Raw genomic sequence first — 16,357 nt, 5'->3', positions numbered from 1 at the left:
ACCCTAGAATGCTTGAATGCTTGCCTGGATTTCTTGAATCAGAAATGAACTGAACTGAATTGTTGCTCTGATCTGTTCTTTCTCGAGGTAATAATGGAGACGGTATCTACATGCATGGAAAGGATAATTTGACCAATTGGTGTGGACCTCAAAACCCCCTCTAACCGACTGAAGAAATGGCGTTCACTACGGCCCTGTCTTGCACCACTTCTATCGAGAGACCTGAATCTGAGCCAGCAACCGGTGTATAGCATCCAGTTTTTTTCTCTCAGGAGTGAAACAGAAGTCCACGTGGAGTGAGCATGGAGAGAGATCCGTTCCAAAACTTATCTCATATTGCTGGTATACTAGTTGGCAAATGGACAAGATATTTCTGTACCTCATTTTCAATAAATCAGAATAGTTTTTTTCTTCTAAAAACATGTTTTCACTTTGTCATTGTGGGGTACTGTGTGTAGAGGAGTGAATAACTAAAGGGGTATGAATACTTTCTGAAGGCACTGTATATAAAACACAGCAAAATCATGTTTTTTTACTGCGCTGGGCCTTTAAAAATGCAACATTTTCTCTACACTACAGGGCAAAATGTGTAGAATTGCAATTGTCTACGCCGTCAAGAGGCGGACCATTAAAATGTTTCCTGCAAGGTGGGGGGCCCCCCAACCAAATATCGCTTAGGGCCACCAAAAGGCTAGAGCTGGGCCTGCCACGACATCATCTAAATCCAGGGGAGAATTATCCTTTAGAATGAACAGAGCCTAGCTTATTACTATGTGTTGCTTGCAGTGGCCCGCCATTGGATATGCATTTCAAATGAGGGTAACACAGTCAAGCCCATTCCGCCTCGGCCCTGTATCAGTAATAATGAGACTGGTGGCTAATTAGTTGAACAGAGGAAAGTATAATAGCTTTCACAAAGGCCCCGCTCTCTGAGGGGGAGAGGGTGACAGGTGTCACAACTGTTTTGACGTGACAATCTATAACGGCACAAAGGAACACTGACAGCCTCTCTAATAGAGAATGCATCCCTTCTCAAAGTGCAGCCACATTGGAGAGAAAGAGGTAAAGAGAGAGAGAGAGAGAGAGGCAGAGAAAAGTGGCTGTCTATATTTGCACAGGGTCCTTTGAGACGTCAACCTGATGAAACAGTCTTTGTCCTACGACGTTGTTCTCTTTGCTGTTGGTGTGTGTGTTGATAAGAGGTTGGGGGCTTTGCTGTGTAAATGTCAGCCGCTGTAGTCTTGTAGGAGCCAGCCCATGGGCCGTGATTGATGTGAGCCGCATTACGGCCTGCACGGGCTCCACAATTTCCTTTCGGGCTGCAAACAGAGCCCAATCAATCAACGGTGAAAACCTGAAAAGTGGTTAAACAGACACAAGTGTCCTGTTTCCTCTTAGATCAATCACCAAAGGTGGACATTTTTGGTGTGTTGGGTACAGTAAAGCCCCTAAATCCTACAGTGCAGCTTTTAGCTCATTCCGATGCTGAAAAGATTGTATATTTACAAAGATAAATTTAATTTGGCCGAGGGATAAAGCATGTACATTAAATACTGCAATCTAAACTCTTCAGTCAACTCATACAGACCCTGCACCATTAAGCTGAATAATAATATTGAGTGTAGGCATTTTGCCGTACATGATTATGTAAGAGGGATTTTCTTCTGTGGTTGTTCTTGATATTGTATTATTCTCACCAGTTGTCACCGTTATAGTGCAATTCATGTATTGTTTAGTGTTGTGTTGTGTAGTGGCTTTGCTGGCATGTATCCCACTTTTTTATTTTATTTTATTAGCCCCAGCAAGATTTACATGCAAAAAAAAATATATATATATAGTGCACTGGGCCTTTACTAGTCCTCTATTAGCGGACCGATATAGCCATCTGTGGTGTGGGCAAAACATATTTTTTTTCAGCATCACCGCATAGTCAATTTACAGACATAAGCAATTTACAGACATAAGCAATACAATGTAATTTGTGTCTTTGCCACGTGCATGCATCCATGGGTGTTCAATTAAGATTTTCCAATAGAGAGCCTCTGCTCTATACGTATACTTGGTGCCCTGATTATGTCACTTCCTTGTATTTAACACTGCTTCTTCAGCCTGTTGGTTTCCCTGGTTCACAAGCTCATGGTTACTACACCCACCCTTTACAGTGCACTCTGATAGCAACTGTCATGGATCCACAAAGGGACAGCAGCCTTCTCAGCAGGCTACATCCCTTTATGTTTTTAGTAAGTCCGTTCCCCTTTACCTTTCTATTTTTATGTGTTCTTGCACCCTGTCATGACAAAATGGATCAGACGCATTGACATTTGACAATGACAGCCAAATGTACTTCCAAAATCAGACAGTATAAAGGATCATCAGAGATGTAAGATGGAATGGTTTGAGACTCCGGCGTGTCAAATATATCTCCCAGGGGGGTCAAGACAAAGTTCACCTCTCAAGACGTTGACAGAAGAGGAAGAGAAGGGAAGAGCAGTAAGATCAGACTAAATGCCATGGAAAGTACTTCCTGTTCTGACAATCTGAGCCAATCAGACCAAATAAGGCCTGAGCCAATCAGGTGAACTGTTCCAGACTGGGGTGGTCAACGAAAGTTCGCTGGCATAGTTCTCTCCATATGATAGTAAGGCATTCACTGATTGACTTATTATTGGCAATTTACTAGTCTTGTTTTCCCAGCTCGTAATGGAATGGAACGAAGCCTGTGCTTCATTCGACAAAGATTTTGTGAACCAGATTTTGTGAAGTCCGTCAAGCACATTTCTCAAACGAAAGAAAGAATGGGAAGAAGAGACACATAGAGGGAGAGACACATAGAGGGGTTCTAGGTTCTAGGTAGATCCATATACCGTTTTGTGTGGAATTAGGGGTAGGCACAACTCGTCCCATGAATATATCTTAAAATTTAACATAGAACATAGAACATACACCACTTTTTATAGATCATCATTTTGATATGCTTGAACATCAAGTGACCAAGAGGGATTATTTCGTCCAGCGAAAAACAGAGGAGGGGAAACACCCTTCCAATCAAACAAAACAATGGAAGAAGAGGTGCTTACATGCATACATCTAAAAAGGACAATGCATTGCTGGCAAGCTTGATCTATTGCTCGGAGTAATGGAGAACATTGAGGTCCTCAGGGTAGGAATGGATTACAGCAACAAAATAATGGAAGAAATTAGGTCTGAAAACCAATGTTTGAAAGCGACAGTAGACTACCTACAATCAACGACGGAGACACTCCTGAGTGATAACACAAAAATTAAAGTCGAGCTATTTAAAATGCAGAAACATGAGTAAAAAATATTATCATTATGGGAGATAAAGAGAATGAAAATAGAACTATCTGGCAACCGATGAAAAGTTGAATGATTTCGTGAAACATCATCTTAAAATGACCAACGCACAGGTAGATAAGATTGATTTCCAAAGGGCGCATAATTTTGGCGTGTTCCCTAGAAACCCTGACCCATTGTTGCTAGACTGTCGCATTACAAGATGAAGGGGGCTGTGTTGAAAAGGGGTAGGGAGTTGAAGGGCACACCATTCTCTATCAACAAACAACTACCCCATGAACTAAAAGAGAGACGACGTATCCTTTATCCCATTTTCAAAAACATAGAGCAGAGAACCAGAATGTTGCTCTTAGTATTAGATAAGCTGTACATAAACAACCAGCTCTTCAGGAACTCAAAGGTTACTATGTGGCTGGGAGTGATTCTGGCTTGCTGAGCTAGTTCCCAATACACAGCATTATGCCACACTACACATTACCACTCTTTTTCTTTATCATCAACTTTTTGAAAATAACTGTTGTTCCTTGTTGGCTCCATCAGGCTACTAGGCCTTGAAAAATACATAACGGGTGAGGTGACCTTACGGTCCTATAAACTCCTTTTGGTATAACTTATTTTTGTGCTTCTGGACTCTTGAACTAGGCAAATGAAAACGAGTGATTATAGGCAAACTGTTTTACATGATTGCACTGGCATTAAAATGTTAAATGAATGGTTTGGTATTTAGGCCTATTCTTCTTTTTGATCTAAGACGAATTTTGGCGAAGTGTCAGTCTACTCCTCCCCTCCAGAGTTCGACGTCGTCGGTTTACTAACCTCCAGTCCTGGTAACCCTTTATTATGCGCACCTGAACCTGATCATCAGGCACACCTGAGCCTTTTAACTTCACTGATTACTCCCTCTATATATAGCACTATGTTGTTATTTCCATCAGGAATTTTTTACTCTATTTCTATGTTAAGACACATTCCTTTTTTTTGTATCGTTACGTGGTCATTTATATTAAACTCCCCAACTACACCTGCTTCCTGAATCCCTGCATCTCTGGTACAGGAAGTCTGAACATTGTTATATTGTGGATACTCTCCTAGCGGATCTGAATCAGAACTAATAGTATTGATAGAGATTATTATTGACTACTTTAATAAGGTTACGATAAGATAACCTGTAAATGATTCAATGTTGCTCAAATGGACATCGAAAATCGGTTAGGCCTATGGTCGCCAGGGTTGGTTGAATCCGCCTGCTCGAGGCTGGTAAATTAACACTTGTTCACTCTAATGGCAGGTTAAATTAAGTTGGTTAAGCCAACAGTAACTGGTTTAAGAAAGTACATATTAAACCAGTACTTTTCCATGGGGTCAGACATGTTGATCTTTATTTTATTTTTAGGGTGAATATCAGCTTTAATATTGCAGAGAGATTGAAGCTTCCGTCAATGTAATTGTCTGCGTCATTTCCAATCCCCCATATGTTTAAAAAAAAATTAATATATACACATACAAACATACATATATACATACAGTACCAGTCAAGTATGGACACAACTACTCATTCCAGGGTTTTTCTTCATTTTTTACTATTTTCTACATTATGGAATCATGTAGTAACCAAAAAATTGTTCAACAAATCAATATATAAGTTATATTTGACATTCTTCAAAGTTGCCACCCTTCGCCTTGATGTATATATTTGCATATACTGTATATGCAACTTTTCAGGGAAGTCAGGAACCAATATACACAGTCAGTTCTTCAAACAGAAATGTGCATCCTGTAGCACTAATTCCAAAAAGTTTTGGGACACTGTAAAGTCAATGGAGAATAAGATAACCTCCTCCCAGCTGCAAACTGCACTGAGGCTAGGAAACACTGTCACCACTGATAAATCTACGATAATCAAAAATTTCAATAAGCATTTTTCTACGGCTGGCCATGCTTTCCACCTGGCTACCCCTACCCGGCCAACAGCTCTGCACAGATTATTTCACTTATAATTCACTGTAACAATTCCATTGGGTCAAAAGTTACATACACTAAGTTGACTGTCCCGTCAAACAGCTTGGAACATTTCAGAAACTTATGTCATGACTTTAGAAGATTCTGATAGGCTAATTGACATAATTTGAGTCAATTGGATGTATTTCAAGGCATACCTTCAAGCTCAGTGCCTCTTTGCTTGACATCATAGGTAAATCACAAGAAATCAGCCAAGACCTCAGAAAAAAAGTTGAAGACCTCCACAAGTCTGGTTCATCCTTGGGAGCAATTTCCAAACGCCTGAAGGTACCACGTTCATCTGTACAAACAATAGTACGCAAGTATAAACACCATGGGACCACGAAGCTGTCATACCACTCAGGAAGAAGACGATGTACTGTCTCCTAGAGATGAACGTACTTTGGTGCAAAAACTGCAAATCAATCCCAGAACAACAGCAAAGGACCTTGTGAAGATGCTGGAGGAAACAGATACAAAATATTTATATCCACAGTAAAACAAGTCCTATATAGACATAACCTGAAAGGTCGCTCAGCAAGGAAGAAGCCACTGCTCCAAAACCACCATAAAAAAGCCAGAAGACGGTTTGCAACTGCACATGGGGAAATCGTACGTTTTGGAGAAATGTCCTCTGGTCTGATGAAACAAAAATAGAACTGTTTGGCCATAATGACCATCGTTATGTTTGGAGGAAAAAGGGGGAGACTTGCAAGCCTAAGAACACCATCCCAACCGTGAAGCACGGGGGTGGGAGCATCATGTTGTGCGGGTGCTTTGCTGCAGCAGGGACTGGTGCACTTCACAAAATAGATGGCTTCATGAAGGAGTAAAATTATGTGAATATATTGATGCAACATCTCAAGACATCAGTCAGGAAGTTAAAGCTTGGTCGCAAATGGGTCTTCCAAATTTACAATGACCCCATGTATACTGCCAAAGTTGTGGCAAAATAGCTTAAGGACAACAAACTCAAGGTATTGGAGTGGCCATCACAAAGCCCTGACCTCAATCCTATAGAACATTTGTGGGCAGAGCTGAAAAAGTATGTGCTGAGCAAGGAGGCCTACAAATCTGACTCAGTTACACCAGCTCTGTCAGGAGGAAGTTAGACAAAATTCACCAAATTTATTGTGGGAAGCTTGTGGAAGGCTACCCGAAATGTTTGAACCATTGAACAATAACACTTAGGCTCTTACTTCCAGCTTATACACACTATATACCTTTTATGGACACAAAGTATTATACAATAGTTATATTCTGTTTGTTTTTAGTCCTGTCCTACCCTCAACTACCCTCAACCATCTATTTCTGATGTCCATCCAGTTTGATTTCTATTTGCTATATATATTTTTTTACTGTGCCGTTTCACAAAAGTTCTGAACCTATATACAGACCAAGTATATTTTACATGTGTTATCTTGTTGTTATTAGTCCCACCCTTTAGCTCCATTGAACTCCTCCCATCTATCTCTCAACAGCATCCATTTTGGATTTATATTTGCCATATAGTTTTCAACTTTGCTGTGAGGCTTCAACTGTGTTGATTTGTTTTGTCTACGCTATATCTTTCTCTCTCCACATTTTGTAAAACATCCTAAGCGTTGGAACAGCAACACTGGTGCAAAAGGGGATGTCCTGGAATAATACTTTATTTAGATCTAAAGTTTAAATGTGACTCGTTTCAGGAAACTAGGCAGATGTCTTACGTCACTACTTCACAGGAGTGGCATTTGAACTTTATAAAAAAATACTTATGTGTGTAAGAGTCATCTGTTCAACATCAGAAACATGTTCAAATACTGATTTAAATAGTGTAGTAGACTGCATGGCGAGGATCATACCGCGATTATGTGAAAAAATCTGCAGTAAGGCAAAATTATCATTCAGTCCATCCAGGATTCTGAAATGATACAATCTTTTTTTGCAAAATCTACAATTACCTGCATATTATGAAGGGGCTTGCAAATTTTACAAATCACTGCACTATTTCCACATAAGAGTCAAATCATTGCAATATTATCGCATAAAACTGAACAATCAGCATAAGAGGGCTCGCAATTTCAACCAATCACTGCAAATTTACCGCATACTTTGGTTCAATCAAGCCACACGTCCGCAAACATTTCCCTCGTCAGCACATTTTCACGACAAATTGGACAAAATCATTGCATATTGCTATGTAAAATGTCAGGATTTCTGCAGTAAAATGAAGTATTTTGGTCTGCAAATATCACAAAAAAAATCATGCAAAATCATAGAGGAACTGTAGTGTTAGTGCGTACAGGGTCTTCCTCCCACACCTGAATTCTCAACAGGATGAAAATTCATGGTGTTATCGCACAGATTATTTGCGGATTGAAAGAGAATGGCTATTTTAGGAGCACCATTATGCATACTGTAAACAGCTCGCAATGTGCAAGAAAGCACGCTGAATGTACCGTAATGGTGAGGAAGTTTTAGCATGGCATAGTCTGAGTGGGCCACGACTCAGAGTTGATGTGAAGCACAGAAATGCTGCAGAAGGCTCATATATTAAGTGCCACTTTCCCCCGAAAGTCTAGTATGTTGTTACATAATGGCCGATCAGTGCCCATTAAACCTGCAACTCTACTTCACATTCACGAAAAGAGCCATAGATATATTATTAATGTGTTACACAAGTTTATGGTGACTAATAAGGCCCTCACAGGTGAAAGAATGGATGCTCCCTTACCACATATTAAAAATCCATATCAAATTCATCATTAATTAAAACCAGCAAAGGGGTAGTGCCGTAAATAAAGGTAATGTGCGTCTTGTATCCAGTAAAGAGAAGTGATAAGACTTGATGTTCATAAAATTGCAGACCATTTCTTAAGATGAAGGGGATTGTTACGCAAATGTGTCAAACTTGGTTTTATTAATCACTGCTTCATATTAAAAATGAGCAATACTAAAAATTAGCAATACTATATCTTTATGTGGTTTTGTAGGATCTAAGGTAGGCCGAAAACATATACTGTACATTTACTCAGTTTCTCTTTCACCATGGGGTCAGGCACCATTTTGTTTTTTAACAAGCACAGGATTCTCTCCACTTATTTATATACACTGAGTGTACAAAAACATTAGGGGCACCGTCAAGTTCCTTGGTGTCCACATCACCAACAAACGAACATGGTCCAAGCACAAGACAGTCGTGACGAGTGCACGAACAAAACCTATTCCCTCTCAGGAGACTGAAAAGATTTGGCATGGTTCTTCAGATCCTCAAAAGGTTCTACAGCTGCACCATCGAGAGCATCCGGACTGGTTGCATCACTGCCTGGTATTGCAGCTGCTCGACCTCCGACCGTAAGGCACTACCGAGGGTAGTGCAAACGGCCCAGTACATCACTGGGGCCAAGCTTCCTGCCAACCAGGACCTCTATACCAGGCGACGCAAGAGGAAGGACTCCAGCCACCCTAGTAATAGACTGTTCTCTCTGCTACCACACGGCAAGCGGTACCGAAGCGCCAAGTCTAGGTCCAAGAGGCTTCTAAACAACTTCTACCCTCAAACCATAAGACTTCTGAACACCTAATCAAATGGCTACCCAGACTATTTGAATTGACCCCCCCCCCCATCTTTTACAACACTGCTACCTTCATGTACAACTAACCGGTGCCCCGCACACTGACTCTGTACCGGTACCCCCCTAAATATAGTATTGCTATTATTATTTTACTGCTGCTCTTTAATTACTTGTTACTTTTATTTATTGTTCTTATCCATATATATATATATATATTTTTAAGTGCATTGTTGGTTAGGGGCTCGTAAATAAGCATTTCACTGTAAGGTCTACATCTATTGTTTTTGCCGCATGTGACTAATAAAATTTTATTTGATTTCACCTTCCTAATATTGAGTGGCACTCCCTTTTGCCCTCAGAACAGCTTCAATTCGTCAGCTGTTAAAGAACAGAGTCAAATGAAGGCTGTGTAACATTGATGTCACACTTACATATCTTCTATATTTGAGAGATGTCTACAAACAGCACATACAGTGCATTCAGAAAGTATTCAGACACCTTTGCTTTTTCCACAGTGACATTACAGCCTTATTCTAAAATGGATTAAATAAAAAAAATACTCATAAATCTACACACAATACCCAATAATGACGAAGCAAAAACAAGTTTAGAAATTATTGCTAATTTATAAAAAATTTAAAAATGAAATTCCTTATTTACATAAGAATGGATGAAGTTTGGAATCACTAAGACACAGCCTAGAGTTGGCCGCTCGGCCGAACCGAGCCATCGTGGGAGAAGGGCTTTGGTCAGGGAGGTGACCAAGAACCCGATGGTCACTCTGACAGAACTCCAGAGTTTCTCTGTGGAGATGGGAGAACCTTCTAGAAGGACAACCATCTCTGCAGAACTACACCAATCAGGCTGTTATGGTAGAGTGGCCAGACGAAAGCCACTCCTCAGTAAAAGGCACATGACAGCTCACTTGGTTTGCCAAAAGGTACCTAATGTACTCTCAGACCATGATAAACAAGATTCTCTGGTCTGATGAAACCAAGAATCAACTCTTTGGCCTAAATGCCAAGCGTCATGTCTGGAGGAAATCTTGTACCATCCAAACGGTGAATCATGGTGGTTGCAGCATCATGCTGTGTGGATGTTTTTTAGCAGCAGGGACTGGGAGACTAGTCAGGATCAAGGGAAATGAACAGAGAGATCCTTGATGAAAACCTGCTTCAGAGCTCTCAGGACCTCAGACTGGGGCAAATGTTCACCTTCCAACAGGACAACAAACCAAGACAACGCAGGAGTGGCTTCGGGACAAGTCTCTGAATGTCCTTGAGTGGCCCATCAAAAGCCAGGACTGGAACCTGATCGAACATCTGGAGAGACCTGCAATAGCTGTTCAGGGACGCTCCCCATCCAACCTGACAGAGCTTGAAAGGATCTGCAGAGAATAATGGGAGCTTGTAGAGTCATAACCAAGAAGACTCTAGGCTGTAATCGCTGCCAAAGGTGCTAAGACAAAGTACTGTGTAAAGGGTCTGAATACTTATGTAAATGTGATATTTCAGGTTTGTATTTGTAATAAAAACCTGTTTTTGCTTTGTCATTATGGGCTCATTATTGTGTGTAGATAAAAAAAAATATGGAAAAAGTCAAGGGGTCTGAATACTTTCCGAATGCACTATATCATCTACTCATGGCTCCCGAGTGGTACAGCGGTCTAAGGCACTGCACCTCAGTGCTAGAGGTATCACTACAGACCCTGGTCCAATCCCGGGCTGTATCTCAACCGGCTGTCATCAGGAGTCCCATAGGGAGGCGCACAATTGGCCCAGCGTCGTCCGGGTTAGGGGAGGGATTTGCCAGGGTAGGCCGTCATTGCAAAATAAGATTTTGTTCTTAACTGACTTGTCTTGTAAAATAAAGGTTAAATAAAAATAATGTAAAAAATTCCAGGTGGAGACTACTAAGCAGAGAAGTGTGTGTCTGCCTGCTTGTGAGCATGTTTGTGCATGCATGAGGGAATAACTGAAATGGCATCACTCTATACTACATGTGTTTTGTCTTACATATTGTTTACATTTTTTCATTCGCAAACTCAGAGCTTGTGATATGGAATGCCACACGTAGAAGATTTATTTTGCTATGGGAAAAAAACAGATGTTTTATCCCTAACAAATATCAAACAACATGTCAAAAATATGAGCAGTCCCAGATTAAGCCGTATACTTGAACAAGAAAGAGGAAAATCATTGTAACCATGTAAAGAAGGAGATGGGATTGAGAAGACTTCATGAACATGAATATATAAAGGCTGTTTTCTAGAGAGCCAGCAATGCAGTGGGTTGGCCACAGTTGAATATGTCAAATACATCTAAATGCATGGATTCGGGAATTCATTTGCATTCCAATTGAACAATTCCAAATAAAACTGACTGGAAGTGAAATGGAATTGACCCCAACAATACATAGGATCATCTATCTAACTATTAACATCAGGGTGATATCTAAGAGATGTGAAGTTCCTATATACCCAAAGTAGTCCTATTACAACCAGAAAAAATAACAACCGAGATAACACTGTAACTCGCTCAACCCTTACCGAAAAATCACATGTGGAAAATCATGTGGTTTTGTAACACTTCACATGTGGATCGTTTACACATGATTTTTAACAGGCGATGCCCTGCAAACAAAAACGAGTCATTAGGATGTCACCGGAACTTCATGTGTCTTTTCAACTCACGTATTTGACACACTTGATTACATTGTGTGTGTTTATTTATACAGTAATTATTCTTGAATATGTCCTCACCTGGGATTTGAACTCACAGCCTCTCGTTTCGCGGCATTCAGAGCTTCCTGCTACGCCGCCATGTCTGTGTCAATAATGGATTACACCTGTATTCCTACCCTTGGACTTCAAATTTAATCTCAACTTTGTTAAAAATACACTCAAGAACAACTATTATATTTATCATAGTGATTCAGGAGTAACATTAAAACAGAATAATATGCCACTTCAACATTAGACAATTATACAGATTGCTGAAACTAAAATAGCATTGCAGATGGCACTCTTTTGCTAAGTGCAGAGATCTATTAAAGGTAATCTGCAGGGAACTTCTGAGAATGCTACAGACTTTGTGGCGCAGCAGAATGATGAGTGTACCCCACATCTTAGAGGCTGTGAGGTCAAATCTCATGTCAAATGTAATAATATTGATGAAATATGTTTACACTATTTTAGCTGAGCACTGTACCACTAACCTTAAAACCCCCATACCATGTCATTGCTTCCCTTTAAAAAAAAACACGCACAATGGGCAGTTTCACATGTGAAATTCTGATTTTCACATGTTGAGCTGAAATTTTCACAAGCAAAAACAAAAAGAGACGTCAGTTGTTCACATGTGAAACCATATGTTCACATGTGTTACATTTAGAATATATGTGTTAACACAACCTTTTCACATGTGAGGAGAATAAACTATTTTCACCTCACATGTGAATTGCAGATTTGCATGGGAAATTTGCATTTTCACATGCAAAAAACGTTCACGTGAAAACCTAGCTCTTACATGTGGAATTGCATTTGCAGTGTTGTTATTACGTTTAGTTTCATGGTATCACATGTAAAAAATGTGCACCCTGATGTTGTCACATTTATTTCACATGAGATCATGTTTTCACGTTCTCAAATGTTTTCACATGTGTAGTTTCATGTTATGTTGCTTTTATATTTTGTCATATGTTATCACATTACAGTTTTTTTCAATTGCAAACAAGCATCGGTCAATACTGAAGCCACTTTTTCAAAACTCTTCACATAGTCTGCATTACCGACATGCATCTTGGCCAGACCGTTAATCTCACCTCCAAAACCAAAACACTTCATACATGTCTCAAAATAAGCTTGTTTGACCATAACACTGGCCACAACTCTCACTCAGAAAGCGTACATTGTCACTCATAACACATCGACCTGAAAAACACTGACAACCGGGAACATTACATAAATGATGAACTGTTCTCTTTGAAGTTTGAAGGATTTTTCACATAAATCAGTATTTCATTGTAGAATAAGAATAACACCTTTTCACTTTATTGACTGTACTAAAGTATATGTTGCCAGAATGAAATCAGAAAAACAGCAATTTGCTTCAATAGCCTTTATTTTTTTCTATATCTCTGCATCTAGTAATTTACTTGTGAAAAATAAAAAGTTGAAACAAAAAACTAATTCCTGAAATTCTAGGGCTGCAATAATAATAATTTAAAAAAACATCAACATGTATAGCATAATCACTCATTCTGTACAGTACTGTGGGGGTTCTAGTTCTGCCTCTCTCCTTCATTTGGCCACAAGTTCTCATCAACATCTCATGTCTTCTCTGGCGATGCATCTTGGAAAGTATCTTCTGGAATGTCTAATCCAACCCCGGCAGTCTTCAGGAGAAGAGTCTCCACACCCCACATTCATGGCCTCCAGTAAGGACATCTGGTCATGTGGATGGTGGTCATAAACCTTCCACCTCCACGCAGAGAAAAACTCCTCTATGGGTTTTGGGAAGGGGGAGTATGGAGGCAGGAATAGTACTGACATCCTGGGATGTGCAGCAAACCAGTCTTTGACTACAACAGAGTGGTGGAATGCCACATTATCCCACACAACAACAAAGGTAGGGGAGTTTCTTGCCCCTCTCTCCTCCGCTGGCACAAGTCGATTATGCAGGTCATCCAGAAAATAAATGACCCCCTCTGTATTGTGGGGGCCAATAAGTGGTTTGTGTAACAGCAAACCATCATTGGACAGCGCTGCACACATTGTGATGTTAGCTCCTCTCTGGCCTGGGACATCCATGTTTGCCCTCTGTCCAATAACATTTCTTCCCCTGTGGCGTGTTTTTGCCAGGTTGAATCCAGCTTCATCCACAAAGATGAATGTATATGCAGTGTGTCTGGCTTCCTTCTCCATTACTCTCAAAAATATAGTAAATCCACAGTTTTAACGTACTTTACATTATGCAAAGCTGTGTATGTACCCTGTTCGGTTATTGAACAGACATCTTACCTCGACATATTGATACCGGAGCTCTTTCACACGTTCACCGTTTCTCTCAAAGGGTTCAACTCCTTATTTATGTTTCTCTAGGACTCTGGCAATTGTCGTTGTGCTGACCGTATTCACATTCCCAAAAGTGATATCGTCTGCCAGCACTCTGTCCCGAATTTCCCACAGTTTTCTTGCATTGTTGCCAATTACCATGTCAACAATAGCAATTTCCTGCACATCTGATAATATTCTTTCTCTCCCTCCTGTGGGAGCAACCTTTGGATCCTACTGAAAACATAAAACAATATATATATATTTCAAAATGTCAGTACATGTACAAATGTGAACATACTGTATTGTACTGTAATGTATAGTTAAATTATCATTGAAGGATGCACATCTCACCTGTTGTTTTGCCGGATAATTCGTACTATTGATGCTACTGTTGAACGCTGCAGATTTGGTTGCACCCTTAAACCGGCCTCTCTCAAAGAGAGACCATGGTTTCCAACATGGTCAATAATTGTGGCCACTTTTCTATATGTTTCAATCTGGTTACTGCAGAAATGCATGACATTTGCCATCTCTCTGTTTTGTATGTGTTTTTAAAAGTCTTGGAAACAGTGTGTACCATTTGAACACGTGCTGCAACTATATAGTTTTGCAGGTGGTGGAGTATGAATGAGAAAAGAGTTCATGGATTTCAGAGAATGTGGTCATTGAATACATTTTGTGTGAAAGCAATGAAACATGATTCCCAGTTTGGTCCACATACACTACTGTTCCGCTGACTGTGTGAAGAGTTTTCACCAATGCATGTTAGCAATTGAAAAAAAAAACTAACTTCACATAAGATCATGTGATATTCATGTGGCTTTTCCATCTAAAATGACACAGAATATTTCAGTTATTCTTCCTTTGTTAACTGTTCCATGAAATTCGTACAGAACTTTTAAAAAGTTTCTTCTGAGAAGCTCCTTACTGTCAGGTTAGCTGGAAATTGCATGTGATTGCTAAACATGCTTTCTTAGGGCTTTTATGATAATGGAGGGCTTTTATGATAATCCACTATGCTGATCTTAACCCTGCTGTGCACCGTATGCTAATAGTAAGTGAATTAAATATCATTAGCCAGCTCCTTGGGGAAGATTGCTTATGGAAGTACACTAACCAGAGCTAAGCTAAGATTCGAACTTGTTGCAGGGATGGAAATTTCTCCACTAACTAACTACCCTGATTCATAACTATTTTCAAGTTAGAAAAATGTGTAGAATGCCTATTGAGGCTTTTTGATAGATGAGGACTCTAAAAAGGTTATCTAATGGAAGAATCACTACTATCGCCTTGGCTCAATTACAGATCACTCACTAAGAAATAGGATAACATGAGTTTAATTCTTTCATTCATATTTGCATGATCAAATGTTGTTGATTTTTTTAGATTTTTGGCTGTTGTTTCGAGTTCTCGTTCAATGACAAACAATGAAAATGTTAGGTGAAATTTGCTGTTGCAAGGGAGAACAGCAGACGTCTCTGATTGGTTCAATGAAAAGAAAGAGAGGCACTGAAAGTGATGATCTAAGCTTGTAAAAAAAGGGTAAAAAGAGAACAAAAACAAAAAAAGAAAGACAATTGGAGATCAGTCAACCTAAGAGTGCTGACTCGGCATGATCAATCAATCAATGCAGCAGGAGTCACAGCAGTCAATGAGGAAGGAGAAGGGTGGGATAAGGTCTTGAAATCTACATGGTTCTGTGTGTCTTGTTGCACCACATTATATATTACCTTGAATGGGAGTTGGTGTTACTGCAGTGTGTGTGTGTGTGTGTGTGTGTGTGTGTGTGTGTGTGTGTGTGTGTGTGTGGAGTGAAAGAGTGAGAGAGTAAGAAAGTGGTTGAAAGGATACATGACATGTCATATGATTTTACTGCTGATAGGTAGAACACACACACACATGAGGAGAACACAAGATACCAAGTGTAGAAATATCCCACCTGCTGAAGTCGTCTCCTCCTCACCATCTGCTGCTGTAGAGATAGAGGGAGGGAAAAGGGGAGGAAGGGAGAAAAGAGAGAAAGAGATAATTGTGAGGTAATTAGATAGGATTTAATGGTGTAACTCCATCATGAACACTGAATGTTTTTCATTTGCAATAAACTCAATCGTATGAGTGACAAACACTCAGTTACAGTGCCTTGCAAAAGTATTCATCCCCCTTGGCGTTTTTCCTATTTTGTTGCATTACAACCTGTAATTTAAATTGATTTTTTGGGGGATTTCGTGTAATGGACATACACAAAATAGTCCAAATTGGTGAAGTGAAATGGAAAAAAAATAACTGGCGCGTGCATATGTATTCACCCCCTTTGCTTTTAAGCCCCTAAATACGATCTGTTGCAACCAATTACCTTCAGAGGTCACATAATTAGTTAAATAAAGTCCAACTGTGTGCAATCTAGGTGTCACATGATCTCCGTATATGGGTT

The 16,357-nt window shown here is 39.9% G+C and overlaps 1 protein-coding gene across 4 annotated transcripts in view; it reads right to left on the bottom strand.

Moving 5' to 3' along the window:
• Nucleotides 1-16,357, bottom strand: part of LOC129826305 (EGF-like repeat and discoidin I-like domain-containing protein 3) — a 283,677-nt gene that overhangs the window by 180,468 nt on the left and 86,852 nt on the right. For 2 of the 4 annotated variants that reach the window (XM_055886873.1, XM_055886875.1), the window contains one exon: nucleotides 15,866-15,898. In XM_055886873.1, the coding sequence (XP_055742848.1) occupies nucleotides 15,866-15,898 (33 nt within the window). The remainder of the gene's footprint in view (nucleotides 1-15,865; nucleotides 15,899-16,357) is intronic. The other 2 variants (XM_055886874.1, XM_055886876.1) reach the window with 1 other exon arrangement.

Source organism: Salvelinus fontinalis, chromosome 28, assembly GCF_029448725.1.
Source record: "Salvelinus fontinalis isolate EN_2023a chromosome 28, ASM2944872v1, whole genome shotgun sequence".
Taxonomy (NCBI): domain Eukaryota; kingdom Metazoa; phylum Chordata; class Actinopteri; order Salmoniformes; family Salmonidae; genus Salvelinus; species Salvelinus fontinalis.
Note: the sequence above shows the minus strand (reverse complement) of the source record. Positions and strands in the feature narration are given on the sequence as shown.